Source organism: Borostomias antarcticus (assembly GCF_949987555.1).
Source record: "Borostomias antarcticus genome assembly, chromosome: 19".
Classification (NCBI taxonomy): Eukaryota; Metazoa; Chordata; class Actinopteri; order Stomiiformes; family Stomiidae; genus Borostomias; species Borostomias antarcticus.
In genome coordinates this window covers 20409872-20423740 of record NC_140252.1, presented here as the reverse complement: position 1 = coordinate 20423740, position 13869 = coordinate 20409872, and the positions used below count along the sequence as shown (strand labels likewise).

General features: G+C 48.4%; 2 protein-coding genes across 3 annotated transcripts in view; one reads left to right on the top strand and one right to left on the bottom strand.

Annotated features, from left to right (window-relative positions):
- Positions 1-351: 351 nt before the first annotated feature.
- Positions 352-7100, top strand: cdadc1 (cytidine and dCMP deaminase domain containing 1). The gene is made up of 10 exons (XM_084453506.1): positions 352-480; positions 927-1027; positions 1299-1476; positions 1718-2210; positions 2957-3054; positions 4333-4382; positions 4624-4793; positions 5332-5521; positions 6126-6183; positions 6726-7100. The coding sequence occupies exons 1-10, from the start codon at positions 378-380 to the stop codon at positions 6857-6859; spliced, it is 1575 nt and encodes a 524-aa protein (XP_084309632.1). The 5' UTR covers positions 352-377; the 3' UTR covers positions 6860-7100.
- The window catches only part of cab39l (calcium binding protein 39-like), an 8492-nt gene continuing 1723 nt past the window's right edge, over positions 7101-13869 (bottom strand). The window contains exons 3-9 of one of the 2 annotated variants that reach the window (XR_014630903.1): positions 13525-13643; positions 12662-12830; positions 12336-12395; positions 11954-12019; positions 11704-11847; positions 7884-11039; positions 7101-7826 (exon numbers count right to left, since the gene is read on the bottom strand). Coding sequence is in view for 1 of the 2 variants with exons in the window: in XM_084453507.1 (XP_084309633.1) it covers positions 10860-11039; positions 11704-11847; positions 11954-12019; positions 12336-12395; positions 12662-12830; positions 13525-13643 (738 nt within the window). In the remaining variant the exon portion in view is untranslated. Of the gene's footprint in view, positions 11040-11703; positions 11848-11953; positions 12020-12335; positions 12396-12661; positions 12831-13524; positions 13644-13869 lie in introns of both variants that reach the window. The other variant, XM_084453507.1, reaches the window with a different exon arrangement.

The window sequence follows — 13869 nt, the reverse complement described above, 5'->3', positions numbered from 1 at the left end:
AGAGCTGACCTGCTGCTGCACGATGCTGCCATCTAGTGGCTGTGATCAGTATTTCATTTAGAGGTCTAGCCGCAGTATCCATACCTCCATGACCGTGATCTCGCGAGATCAGGATGGTAATACGAATCTAACGTGATTTGGTTGAAAATAATCCGTACTAGCTGTATGTATAGGTTGTTGTTGTTGTTTTATCACACTATGCATTCAGTATTTTAGCCTTGGCTTCAGTTCATCATCGTGGTGTATTGAAAGCAATATGAGAGTGAAGTTAGGGGCAGGTTGGGGGTTGAAGGGTCGAGGGGGGAGGGCGTACAGAGCCAAAGCCTGTTTCCTTTAAAGAGGCTGGGATCATTCACCGGATCTCTTCTGACTATTCAATGGCAACAGCAAGTGAGCAGATCAATGAAGACTGTGCCTCTTCGTGTTCGTGTACCGGAGGTCGAGATGTGCGAGAGGCGAGCACACAGATCCAGACTGAAGGTGAGAGAGAAGTACACACTGACATTGGCCGTGTCCGAAATGCATACTACTTGCTATATAGTAGGCGAGATGCAGCATGCTACATCAAAACTGTGCATACTGTATTTCGCCTACTATATAGTATGTAGTATGCCTACTATATAGTGCCTACTATATAGCAAGTAGCAGGTAGTATGCATTTCGGACACGGCCATTGACTCAGCTGACAGCTCACAGATGTTCTGTCGATATATGGTCCCTTGTCGAAAAATGCCTCCGGTCGAGTGCATTATGGGTTACAACTATCAATCAATCAATCAAAGCTTTATAACTAACTAGTCCGTGCCCTAACTAAATGTGTAGGATACACGGGAAAGGTATCATGATTCAAAATGATCAGCAAACGTCTTCATAGTCTTGTTGTACGAAGTCACTCAAGACCACATAATAAAAGTGCTGTGTTTCAGGATATGGTCCCAGACTGTCTAAAGTGAACCTCTTCACGCTGTTGAGTCTATGGATGGAGCTGTTCCCCATGGATGAAACAGAGAGGAATGAGGATGAGTTTGTAAGTGTGACTCAGAACAGGCTTTCTGACTGCCTATTATAACGTGACGCACACATGGGCCTATCGTCAAATGAAGTCAAACTTTATTTGTATAGCACATTTAAAACAACCATATTTGACGTGCTGAACAGGAATAACAAACAAACAAATAACACAACAATGACACAACACAACAATAACAAATACCAACAACAAATAATTAACATAAGTCAATGTCAATAATAAGTCAATAATAGTAATAATAATAGGTGTGTGTTGTTTGTGTTGGCAGACGCGGGGGGCGGGGCTGGTGGTGGTCCGGGATCGCAGGGTGGTGGGTCTGCATCGCTCGGGGGCGGAGCTCCACGCCGGCCAGGTGGCTGTGATCCGACACGGCCCCCGACTGGCCAGCTGTGAGCTCTACTTCTCCAGGAGGCCCTGCGCCACCTGCCTCAAGATGGTCATCAACGGTAGGCACGGTCAAACAGTCTCCCTCCCACTTAACCCTGACCCCTAGGTCACTGGTGAAGACCCTCCCACCTAACCCTGAGCCCTGACCTCTAGGACCTGATGTCACAACCAGCTTATTACCTCCTTTAAACACTTCTCTATGTAAAGATGTTTTATTAGTAAGCCCCCCCTCTCTTAGAGCTGTCACCTCCGAGTGTTTGAAGGACAGATTTCCTGACGCAGCCTGTTTGTGTCGTCCAGCTGGAGTGAGCAGGATCTCGTTCTGGCCCGGCGACCCGGAGGTGAGCCTGCTGGCGGGGGGAGGCGGTGCCGACTACGTTTCCCAGGAGGCCGCGCTGGATGCCGTGGCGGTTGAGAGGCTCAAGTCCAACAGCCGCCCCCACATGGGCGTCCTGCTGCGCCCCCTGGCGCCCGGGCTCCGGCGCTTCGTGGATGACACGTCGCGGAGGAATGACTTCGCGGGGCGGGTGGCGGGCGACGCCCCCGGCCTGGACACGGACGGCCTCTTCTGGGGACAGCGCAGACGGAACCTGGAGACGTTCTCCGGAGAGTTCCTCCTTCCGGAGCGGCGGCATAGAGACGTTCTGGCTAAGATGGGCCTGGAGAACTTCTGCGTGGAACCCTACTTCTCCAGCCTGCGGCAGAACATGGAGGAGCTGGTGACGGTTCTGGCGTCGGTGTGCGCCAGTGTGCCGGTTCTCCACCACGGGTTCTACAGGGCGGAGGATGATGGGTGAGACCACCTCACTAACCTCACTAGCCTCCCTAGCCTCACTCTGACTGTTATAACCACCTCCCTAGCCTCACTCTGACTGTTATAACCACCTCACTAGCCTCACTTTAACTATTATAACAACCTCCCTAGCCTCACTCTGACTGTTATAACCACCTCACTAGCCTCCCTAGCCTCACTCTGACTGTTATAACCACCTCACTAGCCTCACTCTGACTGTTATAACCACCTCCCTAGCCTCCCTAGCCTCACTATGACTGTTATAACCACCTCCCTAGCCTCACTCTGACTATTATAACCACCTCACTAGCCTCCCTAGCCTCACTCTGACTGTTATAACCACCTCCCTAGCCTCACTCTGACTATTATAACCACCTCACTAGCCTCCCTAGCCTCACTCTGACTGTTATAACCACCTCACTAGCCTCACTAGCCTCACTCTGACTGTTATAACCACCTCACTAGCCTCACTAGCCTCACTCTGACTGTTATAACAACATTACTAGCCTCACTTTGACTATTATAACATTACTAGCCTCACTTTGAGACGATTATAACATTACTAGCCTCACTTTAACTATTATAACAACCTTACTAGCCTCACTCTGACTATTATAATTCCTTCAGTTCTTTTATTTACCTCAGAGTCCTCTTTATCCTCCTGTGTTTTCATCTCCCAGCCTCTCTATTTCCTCGGTGTCACTTGAATTTCCATTTGACGCGCGACACCCCCTCCTTGCCCACAGGAAGGACCCCCAGCGTGAGCTGCCGCACGGCCGTGGGGTGTCCCAGGAGATTGCCCGTCACTGCACCATCCAGGCCCGTCTGCTGTCCTACAGGACAGGTGAGCGCAGGCCTAATCTGTCTGCTCATATTACAGGCTGCACCTGGGATACTGTACATTACAGTCTGTGTGGAGGACTGAGTGCTTTACTCTGACAGGGGACCTAGTCTACTTCATCTGACACAGCAAGGATGAGGATGGACTGACTGGCTGACTGACTGACTGACTGACTGACTGACTGACTGACTGACTTACTGACTGGTTGACTGACTGGCTGACTGACTGACTGACTGACTGACTGACTGGTTGACTGACTGGCTGACTGACTGACTGACTGACTGACTGACTGACTGGTTGACTGACTGGCTGACTGACTGACTGACTGACTGACTGACTGGTTGACTGACTGGCTGGCTGACTGACTGACTGACTGATTGGTTGATTGATTGATACTGTAGACAGACAGACAGACAGATAGATAGATAGATAGATACTGTAGATAGATACTGTAGATAGATAGATACTGTAGATTGTACTATAGATACACACACAGACAGACAGGCAGGCAGACAGACAGACAGACAGGTACTTCATTAATGCAGTGTGTTACAGCAGTAAGGACAACAAAAAAAGGCACAATGAAGGACTAGAACACAGAACATACAAACCTAGAACATCTCCAGGGCATCGCGGGGTCTAGAGTCTAGACCCCGCGATGCCCTGGAGATGTTCTAGGTTTGTATGTTCTGTGTTCTAGTCCTTCAGCTGAAGGACTAGAACACAGAACATACAAACCTAGATCAGCTCCAGGGCATCGCCGGGTCTAGACCATCAGCTGAAGGACTAGAACACAGAACATACAAACATAGAACAGCTCCAGGGCATCGCCGGGTCTAGACCATCAGCTGAAGGACTAGAACACAGAATGTACAAACCTAGATCAGCTCCAGGGCATCGCCGGGTCTAGACCATCAGCTGAAGGACTAGAACACAGAACATACAAACCTAGATCAGCTCCAGGGCATCGCCGGGTCTAGACCATCAGCTGAAGGACTAGAACACAGAACATAGAACAGCTCCGGGTCTAGACCATCAGCTGTGTGACCTGCTGAAACTCACCTGGTGAAGCTCTACTGGTTGGGCCAGTCTGTCCGACCGCGCTGCGCTCTGTTGTAAAGCGCTGAGTCAGTGGGTATTGTTGTGTTTTTATTGTAATTTATTTCTCACTTACCTGTACAGCACTTTGGTCGATCTTTGTGGTTTTAAACTTTATAAATAAAGTTTGAGTTGAGTTGAGTTATGGCGGTGGGGGGCGTGGCTTCTCTGCCTGTGTTTCAGAGGACCCGAAGGTTGGCGTCGGCGCCGTGATCTGGGCGGAAGGGAAGTCTGTGAGTATCTCTCTCTGTTCACCGTCTTTACTGTGGTCACTTCTCTGTAAACACGCACAGCACATGATGTGCTGCCAAACAACTAAATAACAATAAACACAGGGTCAATTTACAGAAACATTCATCAACAGTCAAAACATCTGCAGCTTGATTCCACGTCACCCAGGAGCGAGACTAGCTCCCGTTCTGCTCTGCTCTGCTGTAACTCGGTTCTGTTCTGTCCCGGTCCGGCCCGGTCCAGGGGAGCTGTGACGGTACTGGCAGGCTGTACCTGGTGGGCTGCGGGTACAACGCCTACCCAGCGGGCTCGGCCTACGCAGAGTACCCCCACATGGACACCAAGCAGCAGGACCGCCAGAGACGCAAGTACCGCTACATCGTCCACGCCGAGCAGAACGCCCTCACCTTCAGGTACAGCAATCACATTACATTACATTCACAACATTACATTACATGAATGGCATTACATTACATTAATTACATAAATAGCATTACATTACATTCATAACATTACATTACATTGCATTACATTAATGGCATTACATTACATTAATTACATAAATAGCATTACATTACATTCAAAACATTACATTACATTACATTACATTACATGAATGGCATTACATTACATTAATTGCATAAATAACATTACATTACATTCATAACATTACATTGCATTACATTACATGCATGGCATTACATTACATTAATAACATAAATAGCATTACATTACATTCATAACATTACACTAGTCATTTAGCAGATACAATTATCCAAAGCCACGTACTGTAGGTAGTCAGTGTGCTACTACTCAGCAGAACTCACAAGCGCAGCTGCCGCCATTGGTGTGTGAATGTGTGTGTGAATGGGTGAACGAGAGGCCATTTGTAAAGCACTTTGGATAAAAGCGCTACATAAGTGCAGTCCGGTGACCGTTTGTTCTGCGCAGGGGTGCGGAGATCAAAGAGGAGGAGAACACCATGCTGTTTGTCACCAAGTGCCCATGTGACGAGTGTGTCCCCCTCATCCGGGGGGCGGGCATCAAACAGATCTACACCACGGACCTGGACAGCGGCAAGGACAAAGGAGACATCTCCTACCTCCACTTCAGCGGCCTCCGGGGGGTCCACAAGTTCATCGTGAGTGAAGCCGAGTGAAACGCAGGGTAGCTGGGTCAAACGCAGGGTAGCCGGGTCAAACGCAGGGTAGCTGGGTCAAACGCAGGGTAGCTGGGTCAAACGCAGGGCAGCTGGGTCAAACGCAGGGTAGCTGGGTCAAACGCAGGGTAGCCGGGTCAAACGCAGGGTAGCCGGGTCAAACGCAGGGTAGCTGGGTCAAACGCAGGGTAGCTGGGTCAAACGCAGGGTAGCCGGGTCAAACGCAGGGCAGCTGGGTCAAACGCAGGGTAGCTGGGTCAAACGCAGGGTAGCCGGGTCAAACGCAGGGTAGCCGGGTCAAACGCAGGGTAGCTGGGTCAAACGCAGGGTAGCCGGGTCAAACGCAGGGTAGCCGGGTCAAACGCAGGGTAGCCGGGTCAAACGCAGGGTAGCTGGGTCAAACGCAGGGTAGCTGGGTCAAACGCAGGGTAGCCGGGTCAAACGCAGGGTAGCCGGGTCAAACGCAGGGTAGCTGGGTCAAACGCAGGGTAGCTGGGTCAAACGCAGGGCTTATGATGCTGAACGCCAAGCTACTCCTGTAGTTAAGTGTTGAGTTAAGCGTTAATCTCCCTCTATTCTGTCACAGTGGCAGAAGTCTCCCCAAGCCGGCTGCCCGTCTGGACACGCTGCACACCGCCTCGCAAGTGAGTGGCTTCATGATCTTTAACGCCTTATTATAGGTTTATTATAGGTTTATTATAGGTTTATTACAGGTTTATTATAGGTTTATTATAGGTTTATTACAGGTTTATTATAGGTTTATTATAGGTTTATTACAGGTTTATTATAGGTTTATTATAGGTTTATTACAGGCCGTTCCTGAACATTCTCAAGCAACCGCGTGTGTATTATATGACGGGTGTTGATTCCAGATGGGTGTGTTTGATTCCAGACGGGTGTGTTTGATTCCAGACGGGTGTGTTTGATTCCAGACGGGTGTGTTTGATTCCAGACGGGTTTTTGATTCCAGACGGATGTGTTTGATTCCAGACGGGTGTTTGATTCCAGACGGGTGTGTTTGATTCCAGACGGGTGTGTTTGATTCCAGACGGGTGTGTTTGATTCCAGACGGGTGTGTTTGATTCCAGACGGGGGTGTTTGATTCCAGACGGGTGTTTGATTCCAGACGGGTGTGTTTGATTCCAGACGGGTGTGTTTGATTCCAGACGGGTGTGTTTGATTCCAGACGGGTGTTTGGGGAAGCGTGACGGACCGGCCGGACCAGGGGAGGCTCTGGGCGGGAAGAGGCCGCGCCCTGACCGGCCTCAGGACTCCGCCCCCGACCCACGGCCACGCCCACTCAGCATTCCGGACGCCTGACGGGGGCAGCAGGGCCGGGCGTGCACGTGCAGACGCGAGCGTGCACTTCAGACGACGGCTGGAGGAACACAGGACTGAACACGCCCAGTGGAAGGCGTTCAGTTTTAAGGGATTCTATATTTTAAGAGCACCCCCCTCCACGCCCCCCTAAACGGTACCACATAGAAATGTATATTTTAATTTTTCTTTTTAAAAAAAAAAAGGTAATGGGCTATGTGCACAACTCCAGTACTTCCTGAAATTAGACATGTTCTCTATTTCCTGTCCTACACTATTGGATGAAATGATTATTCAGGTGTAGGGATGAGACGATATAGCTTAAAACCGTGAACCGCGGTATAAAATGTCCACGGTATTAGAACCGTGACATTCCCTGTGTTTACGGTATTACGTTTACGGTATTACACAATAACGCGCTGCTGAAACTTCACATTTCAAGTTGCTTGCAACAGTTCATTTTGTAATTTAATATAAGCTTGCTGTTAATAAACTGAGCTTAATTACAATAGTGTGTATTTTCCATCATGTGTTGCACTGTAGTTCCTTCAAAGTAAAATACTTGTTTTTTTATGTGTGTTGGGGAGGTGATAAACCGTATACCATGAAATACCGTAAACCATACCGTGTAACTAGATACCGTACCGTAATGCAAAAATCCATACCGTCTCATCCCTATCCAGGTGTGCCTGATCATAGTGCTGCAGTCAGGCACACCTGATTAATCACTTCATCCAATAGTGTAAGACAGGAAATAGAGAAGCATGTCTAATTTCAGGAAGAGTTGTGCATATAGCCTATTGAAAGCCTTCCTGTTCAGGTCAGCTGTAGCTGTCTGTGACGGAACTGAAGGTTAGGATGGACGGTAGCAGGCCTTCACTGGACTGAACTCATCTTTGAGCGATCGGAGAAAATGACCGGAGGGATGTGAACCCTCTCCCTCATGGTTGGATGGACCACCAGTCTGTTCCTGGATGTGTTTGTTGATCTGAGAGGGGTTGGACGGACCACCGGTCTGTTCCTGGACCTGGACCTGTTTATTTGTTGATCTGAGAGGGGTTGGATGGACCACCAGTCTGCTCCTGGATGTGTTTGTTGATCTGAGAGGGGTTGGACGGACCACCGGTCTGCTGTCCCCACTGTCTTGCCTATTTGCACTCGGGAATCGTGGAACAGGTTCTAGCGGTCGCTAACATCTCAGAGACAGAGGACGTCCTGGAACTACCGACCACTACTCAACCTTAGCTCCTTCAGTTGGCTGTTCTGTAATTAGCCTGCTGTTAGGGATGTTAATAGTTAATCGACTATCGATTAATTGCCGATAAGAATTTACTCAAGTAAGATTTGGTTACTCGGTTAATTGCTTGTTAATGGAACAGAACGGGGGGGGAACGAACGTTGTCAACGGGAGTTGCGTGAAATGTAATCATGATTATGAAGGTCTGACTGCACATGAGGGCGCCACGCCATGTAGTGAAGGCTAATTGGGATGCTGGGAAATTTCAACGACACAGCGGAAGAAGTTATCGATTAATGGAATTCCTTGAAATTTGCAACCCTAGCTGCTGTTCTGCGTGGTTCATAAAGACGCAGCAACCGACACACATCACTGGACACGACGCTGAACACCGTTTCTGCATTACTGCCGTTTATTGGTGAAGTGATACAGTAGCATCAATGTGTAAAACACACAGTTGGTTTTCTAGTGAAGTCCCATAGTTGAGACGGCAAAATACAGTATTTCATTTTGACCAGACGTTTTAGTTCATAGAGGATACCCAAAGACGAGTTAATTGAATTTGGCTCAGGTTGTGGTTTCGTTGGACGATGCCTGAATCTGTTTTAAGTCTCGTTTGAAACAAAATCTAGAGAATACTGTCACAGCTTATTCCATCTATACCGGCTTTGATCTTCACCAAGACAAGTGTATGAGAACACAAAAGTAACTATTTTTGTGCCTCATGTCATGTTGTCAATCTATCCACAGTAAAGATTTGGCAATGTCAACAAGACACCAGTTGTTCATTTCTTACTTTCATATGGTTCATTTTATATTTAAATGTCACTTCAACTTTTGAACAAAACGTTAAATGTTCTGGTCACACTGAGCGTGTTTTGTATTTAGTTAGTTTTTTTTTCCTCCTGGTCCTGAGCTACATGACATGTATTTGTTCACAGCAAGATGGCACCACCTGGTCCAGTTTCTACTTCCTGGTCAGCTGTCCTCAACATCCTGTAAGATTTGGCCTCTTGGTGTGATCAATCAACTGCAACCACAGTTTCAAAGTCAAATATGTCTCTAACAGCATAACTCCGATACAGTGAGTTAGAGATTCATAACTCCGATACAGTGAGTTAGAGGTTCATAACTCCGATAGTGAGTTAGAGGTTCATAACTCCGATAGTGAGTTAGAGGTTCATAACTCCGATACAGTAAGTTAGAGGTTCATAACTCCGATACAGTGAGTTAGAGGTTCATAACTCCGATACAGTGAGTTAGAGGTTCATAACTCCGATAGTGAGTTAGAGGTTCATAACTCCGATACAGTGAGTTAGAGGTTCATAACTCCGATACAGTGAGTTAGAGGTTCATAACTCCGATATAGTGAGTTAGAGGTTCATTGCTTAATCACAACAAATATGAACTCAACTAGACCATATTTTTCTAAATAAGAATTAAGCTCCCCCTAGAAAGGTCTTGAGAATATACAAAAGAAAAGAGGCGAAGGGAAAACAAAATCAAAAGGCACCTCTGAATGTTGAGGCGATCTGGCCGCCCTCCCGAGCGCCGCGTCTAAACACGCACGAGAAGCTGAAGATCAAACGTACAGAAGATAAAACACATCTCAGCCTCCTCCTTCAGAGGTCTCCCCAAAGTGCCTTATGTCACCTGCAATGGCGCTGGCATGAGGGGAACGCCAGCTTTTACACACATGACAAAGAAAAACAAACCATTATTAAAAAAGTCTAAATAATCACGAGCGAGCCCTGTGTTGAACAACAAAAACATTTCATAGCGTTGAATCATAAGGAAAGGAGCGCTATCCACCACTAGGGAAGAGGAACGATTTAAATAATCAAACCATGGTGCTTATCTGTGATTTAAATCATCAAACCATGGTGCTTATCTGTGATTTAAATAATCAAACCATGATGCTTATCTGTGATTTAAATAATCAAACCATGATGCTTATCTGTGATATAAATCATCAAACCATGTTGCCCATCTGTGTTTAGTTATTAGTGTTCTAGACCGTAACGACAGGTTGTGGTTCTGTGTCACGTTTGAGTGATTCGCTCACATTCTTTGCCAAGATATTTTTTCCCCTACTTGATGCAAATGTAGTCTTAGGTATCAGAGGACCTCCTGTTGGTGTCTCAGAGCTGAGGTCAGAACGCCATGACGGGTCAAAGACGGGGCGCCACACTAGCAGAAACTAAAGCCTTACTGTAGTTAGATCATAGAAGAAAAGCCACATTTCTAGAATCAACCCATAAACTGTTAATTAAAACTTCACTCAGCATTAAAGAGAAATTCCTTCACTTTAAATTCCAAAATGTAGATTACTTCAGTTACTGCATCAAGGTTAGGATTAGGGAGCGGCCTAGCTTCGCTAGCTCGTGCCTGGAGTGGCCGTGAAAGGACCCCCCCACTCTCTCTGAGGACCCCTGTATCGTCTCCCTCTGCCATCAGCCAGGGCTGTCCAGCCAAATCGCCTGCCTCAAATGTTCCGTTGTGGCGCTACTAGTACTAGCTCTACACACAAATGCTAAAAAAGGGTGAGGGAGAGGGGGGGGGGGGGGTAGGTCAAATAAAAGTCAAAAGAAACAGAGAACATTAGCGACTGAACTATCCTTCTCAAGTTCGAAACAACCGAGAAAAGACAAATCATGTCTTCAAGATTTTAAATCGTTATTATTGTTAACTTTTTTCTTTCTCATTATTGTTATCATTTTTTGCGTGTGCGAATAAAAAGTTAGTTGAAAGTGCGGTGGCGGCGGTCTAGGAGGCGGGCTTCTTCAGGTCGCGTATCTGTTTGATGAGATAGGTCTTCTCGTCGTTGAACTGCTCGTCGTCGGTGCGATCCTTCTGGAAGTTGCTGAGGAAGTCGATGAGTTTGGTCTGGTTCTTCAGCAGGATGTCCACGATGGGCTGCGTCTTGGCTGGGTTGGCCACAAACACCTGAGGGGCGCGGAAGAGAGGTTCAGTTTGATTTAGGGTTTCAAAATTCTAGGAATATTCACAAACTTCCCAAAATTCCCAATGGGAATTGATGGCAATTAACAAATAAACAGGAAATGTATAGGAATTAACAGGAATAAAGTCTGTTTTCCAGTTTATTCCCATTCATTCCCAATAATTCCCTTTAATTCCCATGGGAACTTTGCGAATATTCTCGAATTGTTCAACCCTAGTTTGATTTCAACGTGAAATATAGCAACTGTTAAGAACCCAAATAATTCAGGCTCTGTATCATGTTGATGAGTAAGAATGTTCCTGCAGTGAAATGTTTGAGGGTGAATGGTGACTGACCTGCACTTATAAAAGCACTTCTATCCAAAGCGCTTTACAATGGCCTCTCATTCACCCATTCACACACACATTCACACACACATTCACACACCAATGGCGGTAGCTGCCATGCAAGGCGCTAACCTGCTCATTGGGAGCAATTCGGGGTTAGGAGTCTTGCTCAAGGACACTTCAACATGTGGGACAGGAGGAGCCGGGATTCGAACCGCCGACCCTGCGGTCATTAGACGACCGGCTCTACCTCCTGAGCTACAGCCGCCCCTGAGGGTGACGGAGGGGGCGGAGTCGGCCGGGCTGGGCGGAGCTTAGCTACCTTGAAGACGTGGAAGGCCTCAAACTGGATGTTGGGGCTCTTGTCTCTCAGCAGGTTCATCATGAGCTTCAGGTTCTCCGGCCTGCTGATGTACCTGGTCATCACCGTGAAGTTGTGCCTGTCCAGAAGAAGCTCTCCCAACAACTAACACACACACACACACACACACACACACACACACACGTTACAGTCTTGCCAAGCAATACAATTTGAGCGCTGAAATGTAGAATCGTGAGCTTTCAGTCCGAACCTTTAGCGACTGCCTCTTCGTCACGTAGTTCTCGGAGTGAAGCAGCTTCTCGTAGTTTACGAAGATCTGCAAGACATCAGGGACACACACGGGAGGGTCAGTGTCGGGTTACGACATATTCAATCGTCCCTGAAGGTGTGTGTGTGTGTGTGTGTGTGTGGCCCCTAGGGGCCTCTGAAAGCCATGAAAGAAGGCCTTCTCTAGAGCGGCCTTCCAGCGGAGCCCAGAGTGGAGCCTCCTCACTGACCGAGCCCCTTTAGGGGGCTAACTAACCCCCCTTCCCCCCCCCCCCCCCCCCTTTAGGAAGGGGAGAAAGTGTTTCCCTGTCCGTGCGCTTCCCAGTCGGAGGTGGACCGGTCCGAATGTTTGAGGAGAAGCTCACCGCGTCGTAGTTCTGGTCTAGATACTCGGCCACCAGGAGTTTGTGTCTCGTCAGCAAGTCCTGCCAGAGGAGAAGAACAAACGTCATCACATGAATCAAATTAGTTCAGGATCAGGGGATCTTAGATCAGCAGTTTGATCCAATTAAGTTGTAATTATGTATTGTAATAACGTCGTGTTCCATGCTATTTCGGTCCTGGTACCAGGAACCGCTCCGAGACGCTAAACGAGGCGTGGTTGTGTGGGGCGGGGTACGTTGCATAGGGCGGGGCACGTTGCATAGGGCGGGGTACGTTGCGTAGGGCGGGGCACGTTGCCCTCGCTGACCTTGAAGGTGGCGAAGGCGTCGGAGGCGATGTCGAAGGTGGACATCTCCACGTAGTTGAAGAAGAGGTGGAAGTGAGGGGAGTGGAGGACGATCTTGGCCAGGGGTTCGTGTCTGATGCACTCACGCAGCATGATGCCGCAGTTCAGAGCCACCTGGGGGGTCTCGTACCTGTCGGTCACACACGCACGCACACACGCACACACACACAAGCGCACACGCACGCACACACGCACGCACACGCACACACACGCACAAGCGCACGCACACGCACACACGCACACACACGCACAAGCGCACACACACGCACACACGCGCACACAAACATTCACACGTCATGTCAATGTGTTGCACGTATGGATGGGATGTATCTGTGGTCTGTGTGTGTGTGTGCATGTGTGCGTGTCTGTGTGTGTGTGTATGTGTTTGCACGTGTGTGTATATGTGTGTGTGTGTGTGTTTGTGCGTGCATGTGTGCGTGCGTGTGTGTGTGTCTGGGTGTGTGTGTGTCTATCTGTGTGTGTATGTGTGTGTGTGTGTGTGTGTATCTGTGTGTGTGTATCTGTGTGTACATGTGTGTGTGTGTGTATCTGTGTGTGTGTGTGTGTGTATGTGTATCTGTGTGTGTGTGTGTGTGTGTGTATATCTGTGTGTGTGTGTGTGTGTGTGTGTGTGTATATCTGTGTGTGTGTGTGTGTGTGTATATATCTGTGTGTGTGTGTGTGCTCTCTCACCCCTTCTGCAGGACGAACAGCACCTCCTGGTGGGAGCAGAAGTACTCCACCGTGGGGCTGTGTGTGAGTGTGTGTGTGTGTGTGTGTGTGTGTGTATATCTGTGTGTGTGTGTGTGTGTGTGCTCCCTCACCCCCTCTGCAGGACGAACAGCACCTCCTGGTGGGAGCAGCAGTACTCCACCGTGGGGCTGCGGGTCCCGATCTGCCTCCGCAGGATGTTGTTGAAGATCTGACACACATCCTTCTTACCCTGCACACACACACACACACACACACACACACACACACGCACACACGCGCACACACGCACACACACACACACACATACACACACACACACACACACACACGCACACACACGCATACACACACGCACACACACACGCACGCATACACACACACACACACGCACGCACGCACACACACGCGCACACACACGCGCACACACACGCGCACACACACGCGCACACACACAC